Source organism: Malaclemys terrapin, chromosome 10 (assembly GCF_027887155.1).
Source record: "Malaclemys terrapin pileata isolate rMalTer1 chromosome 10, rMalTer1.hap1, whole genome shotgun sequence".
Classification (NCBI taxonomy): Eukaryota; Metazoa; Chordata; order Testudines; family Emydidae; genus Malaclemys; species Malaclemys terrapin.
Window position 1 is genome coordinate 39,666,283 of NC_071514.1, and position 18,322 is coordinate 39,684,604.

The 18,322-nt window shown below is 48.7% G+C and overlaps 1 protein-coding gene across 1 annotated transcript in view; it reads left to right on the forward strand.

Annotated features, from left to right (window-relative positions):
- The first annotated feature begins 2,099 nt into the window (after positions 1–2,099).
- Positions 2,100–18,322, forward strand: part of SEMA7A (semaphorin 7A (John Milton Hagen blood group)) — a 54,652-nt gene continuing 38,429 nt past the window's right edge. Inside the window, exon 1 of the mRNA XM_054042001.1 lies at positions 2,100–2,226. Within this exon, the coding sequence (XP_053897976.1) occupies positions 2,115–2,226 (112 nt within the window). The 5' untranslated portion in view covers positions 2,100–2,114. The remainder of the gene's footprint in view (positions 2,227–18,322) is intronic.

Here is an 18,322-nt window from a genome sequence, read left to right on the forward strand (position 1 = left end):
AGTTAACCAATTAGATAGCATATGTAAATAAATACCTTCCAACTGGTAGTTCAGGGGACCATAATGGTATCTTCTGGACTGCTAACTCAATCTCCCTTTTAGAATATTAGTTTAAAGGAAACGCCATTTTTCTTAGAAAATGCTTTGCTCTGTTAATTGAATTTACCATGATTTACCCATTTGACCAATAAATCACAATACTGACCAAGATCTTCATATTTTTAATATAATTTATACAATGCTAATCACATTCAGATAGTCCTGACTTTTGCAATATTGTAAAAATAATACACTAATTGGATAAACACACAGCACAAAACCAGAGCTAAGATAGTTCAGGACATACATTATTTCCTTTATAGTTTATCTTTTGTGTGTACAGCCCAAATTTTAGGTACAAAAATTTTTTTAGTCTCATATTATCAACAGCTACTGGGGCTAGAAAGGGAATGACATTTATATATACCACACTGCTGATTTATAAATGATGGACCTGACTTTCATGTACTTCCACACTGCCTTGATAATGTAAAGGGGCCTTAAAGTGGGCATGAATTACCTTTACACTCACTTTAAGGCTCACACTGCCAGAGGGGTAAATTAAAATTGGGCCCAATGTGCAGAGGGATCAATGAACCCAGTACAAAAATGCCACCACTTCTGGGGTGGAACATAACAGCTGTTTATAAGTGAACAGCAACATAGCACAACAGGGGAGCGATAGCTCAGTGGTTTGAGCATTGGCCTGCTAAACCCAGGGTTGTGAGTTCAATCCTTGAGGGGGCCACTTAGGGATCTGGGGCAAAATCAGTACTTGGTCCTGCTAGTGAAGGCAGGGGGCTGGACTCAATGACCTTTCAAGGTCCCTTCCAGTTCTAGGAGATGGGATATCTCCATTTATTATTATTATAGGATTGGAGGGGAAGAAAGATGTATCAAATTGGAAGTACAGGAGGGATTTTAATGTCATCATCTCTTTTTCCAATGTCAAGGTTAAGTAGGGCAATATGCCACTGGTTTCTTGGTTTGGGTAAGTACCTAGACTGCCAGTTGGCTCAAATCTAAGCCTGTTTTAGAGACCGGGAAACTGAGCCACAGAGAGGCAAAGTGACTTGCCCAAGGTCACCCAGCAGACCAGTGGCAGAGCCAGGAATACAATCCAGTTCTGAGGCCTAGACTAGTGCTCTACCCCCTAGGCTATGCTGTCTCTCATCTGGCAGACCATTGCCAACTTTTGTGATTCTTACCGTGAGCCTGGCGATAGTTGGAGTTAAAAGCTCTACACACTAGAGTTAGGGGAATACACCAGAATCTCAGCTTTCATTTTTTTAAAAGTAAGTTTCTATCCTTCATGGTGGCAGAAGAAAGCTTGTAAAGGTGGCCCTCAAAGGCTAGAAAGCCAAGAAAAAAATCACCCCCAATGTATTCTATTTAGAAGCTCATGATTTTTAGGCACGCATGGTTTTTGAATGCTTGAGGTTGCAATGCTGCAGAAGCAAGCAGGGGGCAGCAGTATCTCTCTAACCCTGAACATTTGCCCCATCTGTCTCCACAGGCACAAAGTGACCCCTCCCTGGCACCTCCAGCTTGCAGAGCACCACATTCCCCAAGAACAGCTTGTATGGAGCTGAAGGGGATTGACCATTGGATCTGCTGTGGGGCAGTCGCTACTCCCTGTTTCATCTACAAGGAGCAGATGTTCTGGATTCAGTCAATGATAACATCATACTCTCCTCCCCCCCCCCCCGCCTCCCTTCATAAAGGGTTTGGATGGTGAGTCAGGGCTTATCTTCCCTTGGAAATGGAGTGAAATAGCTAGTCTGGAATTCTTATTCCACAAAAATTATAGACCAGAAATCCTACCATAACTCTTCATATGGACTCTTATTCCAGAGTAGCTGATTTGGTAAATTTCCAAGCTTTGATAAACTCTTATCCCTAGCTGGGGTAACTGTTTCCCATCCTTGCCCCCACCCCATGTTTCCTGCTTGCACTCTGATTGGCTAGAGTGAGTAACCACTCTAGACACACCCATTTTCAAAGGTTTGCCCTGAAGTGTGTGCTCTACTGTTCTTACAGAAGTAAGCTGCTGAGCGATTTGCAGAGCTGTGGAAATGGGTCTGAACTCCTATGCTGCCTATCTCTTTGCTCTGTGGACCAGCCACCTGTTTCTCCTGACAGTTGGGCACTCGAGGGTGAATCCTAGAATTATTACAGCTCCAAAAGGTAAGTCCCAGAGAGCAACTGCCTGACAGATCCTTGTACTCCCTGATAGGCAGATCTGACAACCTTGAAATGTATAAATAGTGTGTGCCATTTACAAGAGATATGCGGAGAATAGCCTTGTTGGTGTAACAATCTCTATCTTCTCTCTGTATAAAGTCACTGGTGGGATTAGTCTTGATTCATTTTTGCCTCTTCAAGGAAGATTGATGCTGTCGTACATGAAAAGATATTAACTGGCAACTTTCTCATGTGTTAAGATCTTTCTCCTCCTTGATCAGTTTCTTAATTTTTAATTTATTTCTTGAGGAGACCTTTACATTTTTTTTAATTTCATCCCCTTTCCAAACTGCACAAATATAATTAAGGCTGCTGATATGCCCAGTTCCTGGAGAGAGACTGTAACAGCTCTCTCTGGAATTGCACAGATACTGAGAAGCTGAAATGCCAAACACTTGTCTTGTAAAACAGTTAGCTTCCTATTCATTAGAGTTACTTAACCCGCTGTCTCTGCGCCAATTTGGCTCTACGCTAAACATTTAGTATTGCATTCTCCTTGAGCAGAGACGGAGGGGCACAGCTATTAGAAGGGAGGTGAAGTTACAGATGAGGAAGCATATACAGTGTATTTGTGGAGCACATGTAAATGTATAGAACAGAATAGCCTTTACTGATGGTTTCTTTCCCCTTCCCCCCCCCCGCCTCAAACACCTTGATTAACGCCATGTACAAAGACATTAACAGAAGGCACTGCAGTGTCCCTGATGTATACGCTATTTGTCTGAACCGAGCAGACAGCTGTACTGAAAATTTCTTGTCAGTCTGTGACCCAACAGCTTCCCTGTATAGTCTCCTGGAGCCTCTTTGTTGAGGGCATGTTTGTACCCAGCGGTGGCCTAGCTTATTATGAACCCTCTGTTATTCTTCAGCCATGTGCAGTTTGTGAGTAGGGCGGCTCAGAAGCAGCTGTTCGGGGCATTCGGAGAGCGAGGGGAATATTAAGGCCCCTGAATGATATTCACAGCATGTGGGGGAGTCAGACAAAGGCGATCCAGGGGAAAGGTGCCGCTATTATCTCTTTGTCTGGCAAATAATGCAGACAAATGGTACAAGGAGGAGATGGGAACACAGAATCCGTGGCTGGGAAATGAGTGAGCTTTAGGGAGGAGGAAAATTTCCATTGAATTTTCCCATTAGGGAAAAAAGTCAGATCACCAGCCTCTTGGCGAAACATGAGGGGTAAACACCTCTTTCCAAGGGAGCGTATGCCAGTGGAAAGAGCAGGCGGAAGCGATCGGGTTTCTATGGCACCTGTTTCTCTTTGGCCGTGTTCCCCTGCTGCTTGTTACGCAGTTGATTTACCCTCTCGGAGCCTTTGCAATGTACGTGTGCCGCAAGCTGGGCTTCCCGGCACGCGATGCAGGGAGACACTGTTGCTAAGGGGCGCATTTGATAATTAGTGCTGGGGAAACTTGATGGCAAATATATGCTTTGAGATGGCTCCTGCCGCAGGGCTTAGACAGAGCGCGTCCCTATTGCTTTAAGCTGGACCGCAAGCCGGGGCGCAGGGTTGGAGGCTGCGGCACGTGGCTCGGCCTTGCTCCGGTTGGGGCCACACCACGCGGCTCGGCCCCGCTCTGGTGCTCCGGCCGGGGCGCTGGGTCTGGGGCCGGACCACACAGCTCAGCCTAGCTCCGGCACTAGAGTCGGGGCTGCACCACGCGGCTCGACTCGACTCCACTCCGGCTGGGTCTGGGTCTGGGTCTGGACCATGCGGCTCGGCCTCGCTGTGGCACTCCGGCCAGGGCGTAGTGTCGGGGCCGCACCACTTGGCTCCCAGAAGCAGCCGCATGGTCCTGCTCAGGCGCTAGCAGGGTCGGGGGCCGATCCACGCATAGGAGCTGGAGAAGGGACATGCCACTGCTTCTGGGAGCTGCTTGAGGTAAGCGCCACTCGGACCCTGCACCCCGGAGCCTCTCCCCACGTCCCAACCCCCTGCCCCAGCCCTGGTTTTCCTCCTGCTCTCCAAACCCCTCAATCCCAGCCTGGAGCCCCCTCCTACACCCCAAACTCCTCATCCCCAGCCCCACCCCAGAGTCCCCACCCCCAGCCAGAATCTGCACCCCTGCCCCAGCCCTGATCCCCCTCCGAACTCCTCAGTCCCAGCCCAGAGCACCCTCCTACACCCCAAACACCTCATCCCCAGCCCCACTCCAGAGTCTGCACCCCAGCCCCAAATTTGTGAGCATTCATGGCTCACCATTGCAACTTCTATTCCCCAATGTGGCCCTCGGGCCAAAAAGTTTGCCCACCCCTGCTTTATTGGTTCCTGACCAGGATTTCTCTGAACAGCTGGGAATCCAGTGACAATATCTAATTTAAGAAATCTGCAGTTTGCTGTGTAAGTCTGGCTCCCTGTCACCCACATCTTTCTTACCCAGTAGTGCTGGGGGTGCAGATTGGATAGTGGAGAGGATTGACTAGGGAGTCTGGTGCCTTTTGTCATGAGTTAAAATCCAGCCCAGGTGGGTAGTGACCCAAAGCTGTTACTCCTCTGGGGGAGTCTGGCCTGGGGGAAAGGAGGCTGGGAAATAATTTTTGTTGATCCCTACCCTGACCCCACCTGCATTCCAGACACTTCAATGATAAGACAGTTCCAGCTCCAAACAGCTTACCTTGTGTCTGGGAAGTGCCTGGCCCGCTTCAGACCTAACTCGGATCAGTATCCCCAAACCCACAGCCACAACTGGGACTCAACAAAAATGACCAAGGATTTTATGGGTGTGTCTACACTGCAGGTGTGAGTGAGCTTCCCAGCCTGAGTAGACTTGTGCTAGCCACGCAAGCCCAGCAGACCCCCAAGCCTTGCGCTCGGGTGGCTAATGCATGTCTCTGCAGGAGCCGCAGTGTCCACACAGCTAGATTTGCTCCTGACATCTGGAGGGGCTGGAGAGCAAAGAACACATTCACTGCTGCTGTAAGTGGCTGGAGCTGCACTGATTCCAATGGAACCGAGCCCGTTAACACCAGCAGAGAACTGGGATCCTGACTGCATTCACTCCGAGAGCTTGGCCCCTCCGGGTTGGGATGGAGGCACATTGTCAGGAGGCCAGCACTTCCATTGCAGTTGCCCTTGCTTTATGGCTAAAGGACTGTGAAGTGCTCTGGGGTCCTGTGATTCTCTATGTATATCCCATCATTGATGGCTCTAACCTCCACCAGCTGGGGCTGGCATAGCAATGGGGACAGCTCTTGGATGAGAGAAACGCTTTGGCTGCTGCAAATCAGTCACTCTGTGGACTCTCATCATGAGTCTGGCGCTATTTGGCACTTTTCCTTAAAACCTCCACTCCTGCAGGCCACTGACTGAGGGTCTCAGCTTTCGTTTAAACTTTCTAGCCCTCCTGGTTTTGGCGCAAAGCCTCAGAATATGGCCCCAGACCAGGCTCAAAAGGCAAGGGAAAACCGGTCCTGACACTTCCTACTGTTTCAACTCTTGAGATTTTTATGCTAATCTCATGATTTTTTTCAGGGACCTGATTCTTGGTGGAGGAGTGGGGGGAATAGTGTATAAAGTCAGCTTGGAGGAAAGTGCCTTGAGCTAAACTGTAATCCAGGGTTTATTTTACCTTCCCTGACTGGGTTAGCTGCTCACTGGCTTCCTGTCCCTTTTCCAGAGTGATCACCCCGTTTCAGGGTGGAAATGGGCCCCTTTCTTGCCAAAGGTGGCTTTGAGATTCCAAACATGGCATGATTTTGGTGTGAAAAAAGCTGTTTTGTCCAATATCATGGAAAATGGTGGGCCGCGAAACTGCCTGAAATGGAGCAGCCAGAATAACAGTGCAAAATCGGGCTGCAAATTTATCACCAGTTTTAGCACAATCCTGTTGCTGTAGTGCTCATAGCGCACCCAGAAATTATTTGTAAAAACAACATAAATACTCTGGCTGGAAGTTGGCAATGTAGCATTTCTTAGAATTCAGAATAACGAGCAAGAATCCAAAACCAGAGAGCATGAAAACAGGCTGCTCCCCAAGGCAGAGAGGCATAACTCTCAGCTCACCTTGCTTTAAGATGGCCTTTTCCAATACTGACTCTGATCATGTACTTTCAGACAGCCCCTTAGCCTGCAAGGCTGGCCAGACCCCCCTTTCCCCCCCTTTCTCTGCCACTCTTAAAGCAATAGCTTGCAATTCTAACACATTCCTCAATACACACAGTTTCAGGGCATGAACTGCTCACCAGCTGAGGTGGGGAAGCAATTCCCTCTACCATGGGATAGTCTTATTCAGTAAGACCTGTTGGAAAGAGAGATGGGACTTAGTGTAGGAACTGTATGATGGCTCCGATGCTATTTAAAGGGATATCTAGTGGGCTTGGCTGTCTCTAGTGCAGATTAGCCACCAGATCCTGACATAGGATCAGTATGTATGTAGCTAGGTCATGTCTGTTTGCAAACATGGTATTGGGACACAATTGGGTGTTTCCTCATTCTCAGTTGTGGTCTCGAGGGGGACTGAGTCCAGAACCTGTTCCAAATGCCAAAGCTTGGACTCATTTCTAATTGCAAGGATTTTACACCTTCCTCCAAAGCATCTGGCATTAGCCATTGTCAGAGCAGAAGCTAGACAGGGTGGCCCGTGGGTCTATTCTGGTGCATTGCACTTCCTCTAGTGCAGATGAAGGAAGAAAGGAAGCTATGGAGTTCTGTAGCTTTGCAAAATAGCCCCTCAATGCTCAGAGTTGCAGAGAACTCGGGCACTCCTCCCTTTGCCAATGCAGAAGGGAGTGTGTTCAGGCTGGTAACTTGTGTTCTCTTTCTTTGCTTGCACAGTTAGAACTAAATGCTGGCCCGCTGGGTTGTGCTTTGGAAAAGGGACATTTGGATCATCCCATGCTGAGCCCTGGCTTGTCAGATCAGACACGGCTTTACAGTGTGGTAGGGCTGCAAAGTAAGAGACCAAGAGGAAAAACAGAGCTGGCCCAATATGCTACGTTATAGAAGCAGTAGTTAGGCTTTTCTGTAATGGAAGGCCAAACTCTGTGATACTGTTCTGCCACTAGGTGGCGCTGTGTGTAAAATACCCCTTACTAAAGCTAACCTCAGCCATACTTGGCAGGGCAATGTAGGATGCGATGAGCCCATCTGGTGTGTATCTCGCTCAGAAAGAAGCTCCATGAGCAGTCCACAGCTGGCACTGCACTGTGACCCTACCCACATCTAGCCAGGACCCCCACTCCAAGTCAGCAATCAGGGCAGGGTGGGTGTGGCCGGTGGCATCTGTTTATGACCCCATAGCTTCCCCCCTTTCTAATATGGGCATAGTTTGGGGGCATTGCCCCCCCCAAACTGCAAGCCTTGGACAGGCGTGGAGCAATGCTGAGATCAGCTCCCCTGCTGCGAAGCGCTGCTCCGTGCCCGCCCGAGGCTTGCGGTTGGGGGCAGGGGCAGTGTTTCCCCCTTCCTCCGAACTCTGCCCATGTTAAAAAGTGGGGGGGGCATAGCCCCCTGGCCCACCGGTCTGGTGCTGTTGGATTCCATCCCAGGTGATGTTTAATTTCTGCTTGGCTTCTTGATGGCGTAGGTGAAAGGCCGTCGTGTGTCTCCCCGGTCAGGCTGGCGTAAAGTTGGTTCTAACTGTAATAAGCTGAAAGATTGCTCTGGGCACGTGTCAGTCTGTTCTTGACAGTGGCCAAGTCCTTCTCCTAAGACGTGCTGCATAGATCATTGGCATATGTGAAGCTCCTCGTATTGATCTGCATGGGCTGCTCGTTGGCATATAGGTTGAAGAGGAGTGGTGCTAGCACACTGCCCTGTGGGAGGCCATTCCCTTGTCTCCAGTGGCTCAGTTTCTTACATAGTTCTACGTGAAAAGTCTTTTTTTCCAGGAGAGATCGGATGAACCACCCTGCATGGTGGTCAGGTGTCGCGTCATAGACTCTGGCAAGCAGGTTTTGTTGGCTGACTGTATCGTATACCACTGGTAGGTCTACAAACACAGCGCCTGTTACCATCCCTCTGTCCAATCCATCTTCTATATGCTGAGTGCTATGTAGTCAGTACAAGACTTTCTCAGTCTCAGTCCAGCTTGTTATGCTATTGGATGCTGCTCGATGTGAGGCAGATGAGAATAAGGCATTTGTGAAGTTTATAATGGTGGCATATGCATGGGGGGGGAAGGTGACCCCCGGGTTGAGACTCTGTCCATTGGTGTCCTCGCTGAAGATGGAATCTGACAGCCCTTCTTCTCCTTAACCAGCCTGCTCATCCACTGCTGGTGCCTTCAAACCCCAGTCCTCAGATCCTTTGCAAGGGCTGCAGCAGGGCCTGACGGGAGGGGTGTCCCTGAGACCCGAAAGCTGTGTGTGACTGACCAGACAGAAGCACTCTGGGAGGTGGGGAGGGCTGGAGTGTGTGTGTGTGTGGTGGGGGGGGTGCTCCACCCCTAGAGGAGGGGGTCAGCACTGGTGTGTCAGGAGTAGGTGCCCACAGCAGTGTCTGTACTGTGCCAGCATCTGCTTCTGTAGGGAGTTGCCTTCTTGGCCCGTGGCTGTTGTATTCACCCTTCCTCGTGTGAAGGGAGCTGGATCAGCCACATGGGAGAGGATGAGGAGCAGGGAGCCTGGTACCAAACGCTTCCCCTGCAGCTGATGGGCTATGCCAATCCAGCTGGCGCCACTTGGCACGTGATCCTTGTGTGGGTGTAATGTGTGGTCAGTGCCACTTCATCCTGATCTTTTCTACTTGCCCAGAAATCCCTTAGCCTGGCCCCCCAGACTGTGTGTGCCATAGGTTTGTGGGGAACCTTTCCATTCTCACTGGGGCTGATTCACAGAAAAGAAAGTGAGACAGCAGAGGAAGAATCAAAGCAAGGAAGCTACATGGTGTTTCCACTGCTGAAGGCAGCTTTGTTTTTCCATGACTGAAGCCCTGTTTTCCCCCAGGAGAAAAGGCACCTGGGATGGAGCTACTAGCATCAGCGTTTCCAGCAGAAAGCATCTTTCCCAGTGGTGCAGATTTGCTCTCTGGTCATCTTCTCTGGGGGTGATGTTGGCGTAATTAAGTCTCAGTGCAAAACATTTTAAAACCAAACAGAGCAAGTGGTTTCTCTCCCCTCCTGCTATAGGAATGTGAAGAAAACAAATAGGTTTGGAATAAACCATTAAAGTTCAGGCTGCTTTACTTGGCATACAGGATTTAGAAATCAGTGTCCATTTCAAAATGCATCCTGTACATTCAACTAGCCATGGCTCCATACGCTACCTAGCGCAAGGTCAGTCTTGTTAGTAGCTAGACCTCTGTGACTGGCCTCTGTTCACTTCATGGCTCAGCAGGACTAGGACACAGATCCTCCTGCTCCAAAAGCACCAGCTCACCTGGGTGACAGAAGAATCTCCAATAGCAGTAGGAACATAGAGATTTCCTGACTGGATCAGACCCATGGTCCATGAGCCCAGTATCGCACTGCTGATAGTGGCAGCACCAGACGCTTCAGAAGAAGGTGCAAGAGTCGCACAGTAGCAGATGTGAATAATCTGCCCCCACGTTAGGGCTCATTTTGATCTCTAATGCGTTGGGAATGACTGAAGCCCTGAAGTTTAATACTCCTTCCAAAATTATTATTGTCCATAATTACAATGGCTCTGGGTTTTCTTGCTATCCATATAAATCACTCCAGTCCCTTTTGGAATGTTGTTAAGTTCTTGGCCTCAACAACTTCCTGTGGCAGTGAGTTCCACAGTCTAATTATGCATGGTGGGAATAAAAATGATAGTTCCTAGCTCTCATCTAGCATTTGAGATCTGTGGATCTCATAGCGCTTTACAGAGGTCTGTATCATTATCCCCAGTAAGCATTTCCTTAACCTAAGGGAATACTGAATGACTCACAGTGTGAGAATAGGAAGTCATGACGGTTTGCCAGCTTGTATGATAATTTAATTTCGGTGACACACCCCTGGTTTAAGTTTCAGCTAATACTATATCCAGCAGTGTTATCACTATGACTTGGCACAGGCGGGGAAGGAAAGAATGTAAATAGATAATAAATGACTACTGTGCCTCAGCGGTGAGGGTGGGTCATTGGTGGAGCAATCTAGACAAAAGACTGAATTCCCTGGAGTCTGAATTGCCTTCCGTAGTCCTAGTGAAGGGATGGGGCCCACCAAGCAGTCAGGTCCAGATCCCCAAGGGTAGTTGTCTTAACTCCCATTGAAATCAATGAGAGTTAGGTACTGAAATAACCTATTGTTGCAGTGATGGGGAGCCAGGGGAAGTACCTAGAATGGTGTGCAGGGAGCCCATAAAGATGTGCGTGGTGCCCGCTGCTAATCAAGCAGAAGGTCCCTCTGCAGGAGGTTGAACTTCTCCAAACTGTTCTTTGTCACTCACAGGCTTTTTGGAGAACAAAATCTCTTCTCCTAACTGAGCTTCTTCCTCATGCCAAATTTCCCCCAAATTGCTTTTTCTTTGTAAAGTGCAAGAGGCTGGGTGGAAAGCAGTGGGGGTGGGGGAATGCAAAGGACTTTCTTTATCCCCAGATCAGGTGCAGGGAGAAAGTAGCTCACTTTTATCTCCCTCTGCTCCACCCATGTGCCTGGGTGCTGACCAGGAGTGAGAGGGGAACACAGGATCTAGGGTCCCTTCAGACTCAGGTCTACAAAGGGGACAAGTGGTTGGGGAGGGATGGTTCTGTGATGTGGACCCCTGTCCCACCAGGGGCAGAGACTGAGATTCAGCCGCTCACCTGAGATAGGTGCAGTCAGTTGGCAACATCCTACAGACCTGGGTGGGAGAGGAGCCTCCACCTTGGAGATAGAAGGTTCCATGATCTTTGAGTACTTCAGAAAAGAAGGGCTGAGCTCTTGAAATGTATGTATTCTGCCTTAGTATAATTCTTCATGCAGCCGGTACCCTCGATGGTCTCTTTGTCCGAGGCTCTCCAAGTGCTTGATAGGCATTTATTTATGCTCAGCCCTACGGAGGGCTCTAAGCCTTTCATATTCACCTTGATGCGGATGGGGAAACTGAGGCAAAGTGACTTGCCCAAGGTCATGCTGTGAGTCAATGTCAGAGCTGGAAATCGACCCGGGGAAGCGTTCTCCCTCCTGTGACCACACCTGGACGCATGCAGCATCCAGGGGCAGGCACTGAATTAATGCAGCCTGCTTTAAGCAATCTTTCCCCTGCTCCATCTGCTGGGTTAGGCTATCTCTGCTGCACCTGCTGGAGGCGCATTGCAGAATTGCACCCTAGGAGTCTGGGCTGTTTAAAGCTCATTTGTTCTCTGGTTGTCAAGCCAGGTTCCACCCTCCCCACTGTACGATTCCATTTAAAAATGCACACGAGAGGGATCGAGGCTTACCCTGCTGCCACTGGGTCTCTGTGGCTGACTCTAGAATTCGAGCTGGGGTGATGCTACAGTCTCCAATAGCACAGAGCACCCAGCCCATGACAGGTGCTGCCAGCACCGTGGGGATAGAGGTGGGAATAACAATGTGCCGCTCTTGTCTGCTCGCCCTCTACCTCCAGCAAAGAGGCAGTGACCTTGAATGGGACCAGCTGCATCCCCTCTGGCATTTGTTCCAAGTGTAAGAGAGCAGCTGTTTGGCAAAGAGAGGCTCACTTGGGAGTTTTCAGGGGACGCTGGCGGTGTGCGGGCGGGTAGATGAGACTAAAATGCTGCGCGCGAACAAGGAACACCTTTTCCCTCTGTCACCTCCCTGGTGTCTGGCTTGTCAGTTTAGATTGTAACCCAATGTCCTAGTGATTAAACCATAGATGACCAGTGCCTGCTGACAGTGGGGGGCCACTACCCCAGAACAGCTTGAGTCATGCCTGACCCCCCATTCCGGGAAAGCAGCGGCATCTCCGAGCAGCTCCCAGCTGTTCCTCCCCTCCTGCCTCTCCCTGCCCCGCACAGCTTGCTTGGCAGGGAGGGGGTCGGCCTCATCATGTGACCAAGCAATGGGGGGGGGCGAAGACATGTGACCCCACATTCCTTCTTTCTAACTCTAAGGTGGTTAAGCTCTGGAACAGGTTTCTAAGGGAGGTTATGAAATCCCCGTCAGCGGAGGTTTTTAAGAATAGGTCGGACAACCTCCTGTCAAGACTGGTCTAGGTTTACTTGACCCTGCCTCAGAGCAGGGAACTATTACTCTGCAATGTGCCTGGCAGGCTGCCATCTTCTCCTCACAACCTCTGGCTGAACTTTGGCTCCCCTGCTCACACTGCAGAGAGGTTCAGAAATCAGTGGTCTAGAATAAAAATAAGTCTGTCCTTAGCATCAACTCTTCAAATGTGGGTGAGGCCAAGGTCCTCTTGGCTCTTCCATTCCAGGTAGTTTACTGGAGTCTGGCGTGAGACCTTCAAAGCTGAGGTCCTGTCTGGTCTGCGTGGGTACAATTCCCCCACCCCAGCCCTTTTTGGAGGAACAAGGTGTGATGTTGTGCAGTCTATATGGTTTTATAAAAACATAAGTGAATATAATGTAACTGGAATTTGCTTCATGCAAAAGATCTCTTGTAAGGTATCATTACAAATCTTATAATCTGAGTGTGATCACCCTATTTGTATAAATGTACCACTCTTGTATCTGAAACTAGAAATATGAAATATAACTCTGAGGGCCTATTGTAATTATGCAAAGTATGGGCCATTAATGGTTTTGAATCTTGATGACTCCCATTGTCTGCAGATGGCTGTGTTTACCTGTGAGTCTTCATTACCCATTTGCAAGCACACACACATACAGGAAGTCTTGCAATGACGTGATCATGTCACCTGAACTGGAATCCATCTTTAACCTGGTGCTTTTCCAGTGGGGGATGGAAACCCAGAGGGACAAAGGGTTCCTGCCTTATGCAAAAGATATAGATAGATATAGATATATATATAAAAAAATAAAGGGGTGGAAGAGAACAGAGGAGAAGAGGAGCCATCATGAAGAATCCCCTAGCTATCACCTGAGCTGGAACAAGAGCTGTACCAGGGGAAAGAATTGTGCCCAGGCCTGGAAGGTGTCCAGTCTGAGGAAAAAACTTACTAAAGCATCTCTGAGGGTGAGATTATCGGTATTCAGTTTGATTAGACATAGATTTGCGCATTTTATTTTATTTTGCCTGGTGACTTACTTTGTTCTGTCTGTTACTACTTGGAACCACTTAAATCCTACTTTCTGTATTTAATAAAATCACTTTCTACTTAGTAATTAACTCAGAGTATGTATTAATACCTGGGGGAGCAAACAACTGTGCATATTTCTCTATCAGTGTTATAGAGGGCAAACAATTTGAGTTTACCCTGTATAAGTTTTATACAGGGTAAAACGGATTTATTTGGGTTTGGCCCCCATTGGGAGTTGGGCATCTGAGTGCTAGAGACAAGCACACTTCTGTGAGCTGTTTTCAGGTAAACTTGCAGCTTTGGGGCAAGTTATTCAGACCCTCGGTCTGTGTTGGGGCAGACGGGAGTGTCTGGCTCAGCAAGACAGGGTGCTGGAGTCCTGAGCTGGCAGGGAAAACAGGAATAGAAGTAGTCTTGGTGCATTGGGTGGCAGATCCCAAGGGGGTTTCTGTGATCCAACCTGTCACACAAGGATCATTGGGTATATCAGACAGTAAAATGCTGCATGCTCATGAGAAACCCCTTTTACCCTTTTCATCTCCCTTGTGCCTGGCGTGTCTGTTTAGACCAATGGTTTTCTCACTGTCTGTCTCTGGTTGCTGCCCTCTGTCCCAGAAGTGACAGTGTTTCAGAGCAGTTGTATATGCAGCCTGGGCTTGCCAAAGGATTCTCAGGTTTAGGTCCCCAAATCTCACTGAAACCCCATGGGATTTGGGTAGATTTGAACCTTTCAGCCGTAGTCCATGAAGTGCTTTGGGGATGAAAAGCGCTAAGTAAATCCTAGCATGATTGAAAGGTAGGACTGGAAAGGACACCAAGTCTAGCTCCCTGCACTGAGGCAGGGCCACGTAAACCTAGACCAGCCCTGACAAGTGATTGTCCGACCTGTTCTTAAAAACCTCCAATGACATAACCTTCCTTGGGAGCCTGTTCCAGAGTTTAACCACCTTAGGAAAAACTTTCTAACTCCTAATATCTAACCTAAATCTTGCTGCAGATTCAACCCATTACTCCTTGTGCCTCCTTCAGTGGACATGGAGAACAATTGAGCACTGTCCTCTTTATAGCAGCCTGTAACATATCTGAAGATTATCAGGTCTCCCCTCAGTCTCTTTTCCCAGGACTAAACATGCTCTGCTTTTTAAACTTTTCCCTCCTAAGTCAGGTTTTCTAAACCCTTGATCCTTTGTGGCTCTCCATTGTGCTCTCTCAAATGCATCCACATCTTTCCTAAATTCAAATGACTGATTTGTCATGGCAAGGTCACTGATTCCACAGAGAGGCCCTAAGTTAAAATACCATCACCAGGCTGAAGGAGGGGTTGGGCTGGATCCCCCCCACACCTCTGCTGGGGTCCCACCTCTCTAGGTATCACTAACCAACCCCACTACGGAGGGCTCCTCCTTGGGGCTCAGAGATGTATCCTCATCCTAGCCGCACACCCACCCCGGGACGCTTCTGAGAAATGCTCCTGTGGGAGCCTTCAGTTAAAATATTGGCAGCACATTGTTATGTCTCAGACCCTGATCAGCCAATGCTGTTCATATGCCACAAGCTTCACTGCCACCCTCGGATAAAGGAGCAGCCATCTGGTCTGATCCTCTCCCCTCCTGCTCTGCGCCTGTCTGGGAGGATGGGGCGCTGACAGCTTTTAAAAACTGCAGACAGAAGTTGGCAGAAATAAACGTCCCCACAGCCAGTCACCAGCTCCTCTTATATTTAGACTCTCAGACAGGGACAATAAACGCAGATGCCACTGTTATGATTTCTGGGAAGGGCCTCATGATAATCAATGGATCTGAGCAGTGGGGAGCAAGAAGGATAAATCTGAGCCCCCTAGAATGTCTCAGGCCCTGTTGGGACCGTGCCATGGCTGGGAGCAGGAAACAGCTTGAACTATAGCTCTGGGACAGGGAGACGTGTGTGTGAGATATAGATGTCTCCTCCCTCCTACCTTATTGACCCCAGCTTTTTTTCGTATTCAACCAGCAACTACTGGACATACGGTTAGTCTCAGAGGTGCAGAACTCCTGCTCCACTATCTACTAACCCCCTTCAGCAATAGATGAGAAACAAGGTGGCAGCCATGCCCAGCACTTGATACATGTTCATTTTGTGTTTGCGGCTTTACTGATCTATAGTCCCCACATGCTTGGCCACAGCAGAGAGTCAGTATGACCTGGTGCTCGGAGCACATAGCTGGGGTTCAGGCCAGCTGGGGTCTGGTCTCAGCTCTCGCACTGAATCAGTGATGGACCTTGGACAAGTCGCTTTCACCACCCCATGCCTCCGTTTCCCCCTCTGGAAAAGAAGGGTTAACAATTCTTATTCGTTGCTGGAAGGTGCTTTGAGATCTTCTGGTGGCAGGTGTCCTCTGGGGGTATTTAGGCTATACTGATGTAAGCTCTGGGATTTCAGCGTTCCAGTCCCATGGACATTTGCTGGGGGGCTGGGCTCTTCCCTGCTCCTTTGCAAACCCCAGCCTTAATTTGCTCCAATTTAGTTAGAGAGAAATAAGAACAGCAGAGAGGTGCTAAGGAGAGGAAGGATTGTTCAGTAGTTAGAACACTTGCTTGGGTTCAACTCCCTGCTCTGCCACAGCCACCCTGTGTGACCTTCAGCGAGTCACTGAGCCACTCCGTGCCTGTTTCCCCATCTGTACAGTGGGGATAATAGTCGTGCCTGGCCTCTCAGTCCTGGGGGTGTTTGTGACAATACATTACAGATTAGGAAGTACTCTGGTAACTATGGAAGTCAAGAGCAAAAGCAACGATGAACTGAATTTTCAAATGAGATGGCTGTGGAGGGGAAGAGCCCCCCCTCCCTCCCACTCATCTTCACTAGCAAGATTGGGGTGTCCCAGGACTTCACACCTTGGCTTCATGCTTCTGGATAAGAATCCCAGGGAAAGTAGTGTTCTGTGGCTCTAAAGCCCTCGTAAACTGGAGAGGGGATGGAGGACAAACCTATAGTGGGCTTCTGAGCTCTGACAACTCATCTAGAGTTGGGGAATTTTTCAAAATAACCCTAGGAATTATTTCTTCAAATTTTTTTTAAATTATTTTAAAAATGAGACAGATCATGACTGAGTGGGGATTTGGGAATCCTGGGGGGGTCCCCACTGTGGCAGGAACCCTTGTAAATTTCCAGTGAGCGGGGTGTGCAACTGTAAATTGTAACTCCTCTCTCAGATTTACTTTGTAGGGGAAAATAGGGAAACAACAGCAGGAAAGAACCTGCTCTGCACGTCATTGACAGGCACCAGCTGAATTGCTGCGTTTCCTTGTTTAGAGGATGTCTAAAATGGGCTCGTACTTCGAGTTTCCTGTTGAAGTTCAAGGGACAGGTCAGCAGATGGGCTGTGCTGGCAAAGCACTGAGTTAGTGCTGGCCAGAATCCCGAGGCTGCTGCTTCCCCTGCCCGTACCTTAGCTATACTGAGCCCTTCCAATTGAAGTGGGTTGAGTCCGGATGGGACAGCCCTGTCCGCAGCTCCACTCTGTTTATAGATCAGCAATATTCTTACTAAAATGCTGTCTCAAACCATGGAATGCAGTATGTACTTGGTACCTCTGGCCTCGTTCCCGGTGCAGGGGCTTAGCTGTGTGTGACTTGGCACCACGGAAGGGATGTAAGGCTCTGATCCGTCTGTATTGTTGGAAATTTGAGGGTTCCTGCGACAGTGGGGACTCCCACAGAATTCCCAAATCCCTGCTCTGTCGCTAGCTGTCTCTTTTCCTTGGGATTATTTTTATTCTTGTGTTTTAAAATAGTTTTGAGGGTTTTTTTTTATTTTTAAAAAATCCCCAGCACTCGATGAGTTGTGAGAGCTCAGAAGCCCACCATAGGTTTGCCCTCCGTCCCCTCAGGTTTATGAGGGCTTTAGACCCCCCAGGACAGCACTTTCCCCAGGATTCTTATCCAGAAACTTGAAGCCAAGGTGTGAAGTGCCTCCGATTTGTCCTGAAGTGTTTCCTTCCTTCCTGCCCTCATCTTTCATTGAGTGCAGTAAAGAATAAAGCCAGGAACTACAGGACGCAGTAAATGTGCTTGTGAGGGAGCAGAACAGAAAAAGGGATTGAGGCTCAGGTGGGAGCACTCTCCATGCAGGGTCTGACATCCCACAATAGGACTTAAAGTGGCACCCAGTGCACTCACCTCATGACGCTAGGTGAGTCACACCATGGTAAAGCTGCCATGCATTGTGGTGTGGTTTCATCTCCCTGTCTCTGGTGATGGCTGTCTAGACGGAAGCTAAAGGTCCTGGTGCCTTTTCTGTAAGAGCTGGGGCTATATTACTTAAACTGGCATCCCAGGCCACCGTTCTACTCTTCCGTTGAAACTAATTCGCTAAGATCCAGGGCTGCAGGTGAATTCTACTTTCCAGTCTCTAGCATAACAGGGGGCCTCTGGGAACTACTGGAATAGAAATATGGACTAATTAAAAACAAGCAGAGTGCATGCGTCCTGATTATCAAAGGGGACGAGTGCTTGCAACCCCCACTTAAGTTTGCTCGGCAGCTTTGAAAATCAGGCCAGTAATGGCTGATGCCTTTGCAATACACTCGCTGCACCCCATGGAGACGTGTTGCTGTGCATCCCTTGAGCATGGAAGATTGAGTATTACCAGGGTTATTGATGCTCATGCTTCTAAGCTGATTTCCCAGCTGGAGTCAGGAAGGATAGTATAGTATGGCACAATTAGGGGCATCATTAGAGCACTTGGGTCATTGTTGCATATTCTCAAATATCCAGTATTAGCCCCTATCCGACAGGGTACCAGAGTTCAGGGCCCATTGGCTTGTCCTGGTGAGTCATTTCCTGTGTTCTTATAAATGATGCTGCGCTATACATGGCTTAATTCTAAATCTAACTTTCTCCAATCAGAACAATTCTAAGAGCTGGTTGCAAAAATCCCACGGAAACTTTTTTGTTCCGATTTGGCAAATTCGACCCATTCCACAGAGACGGTCTGA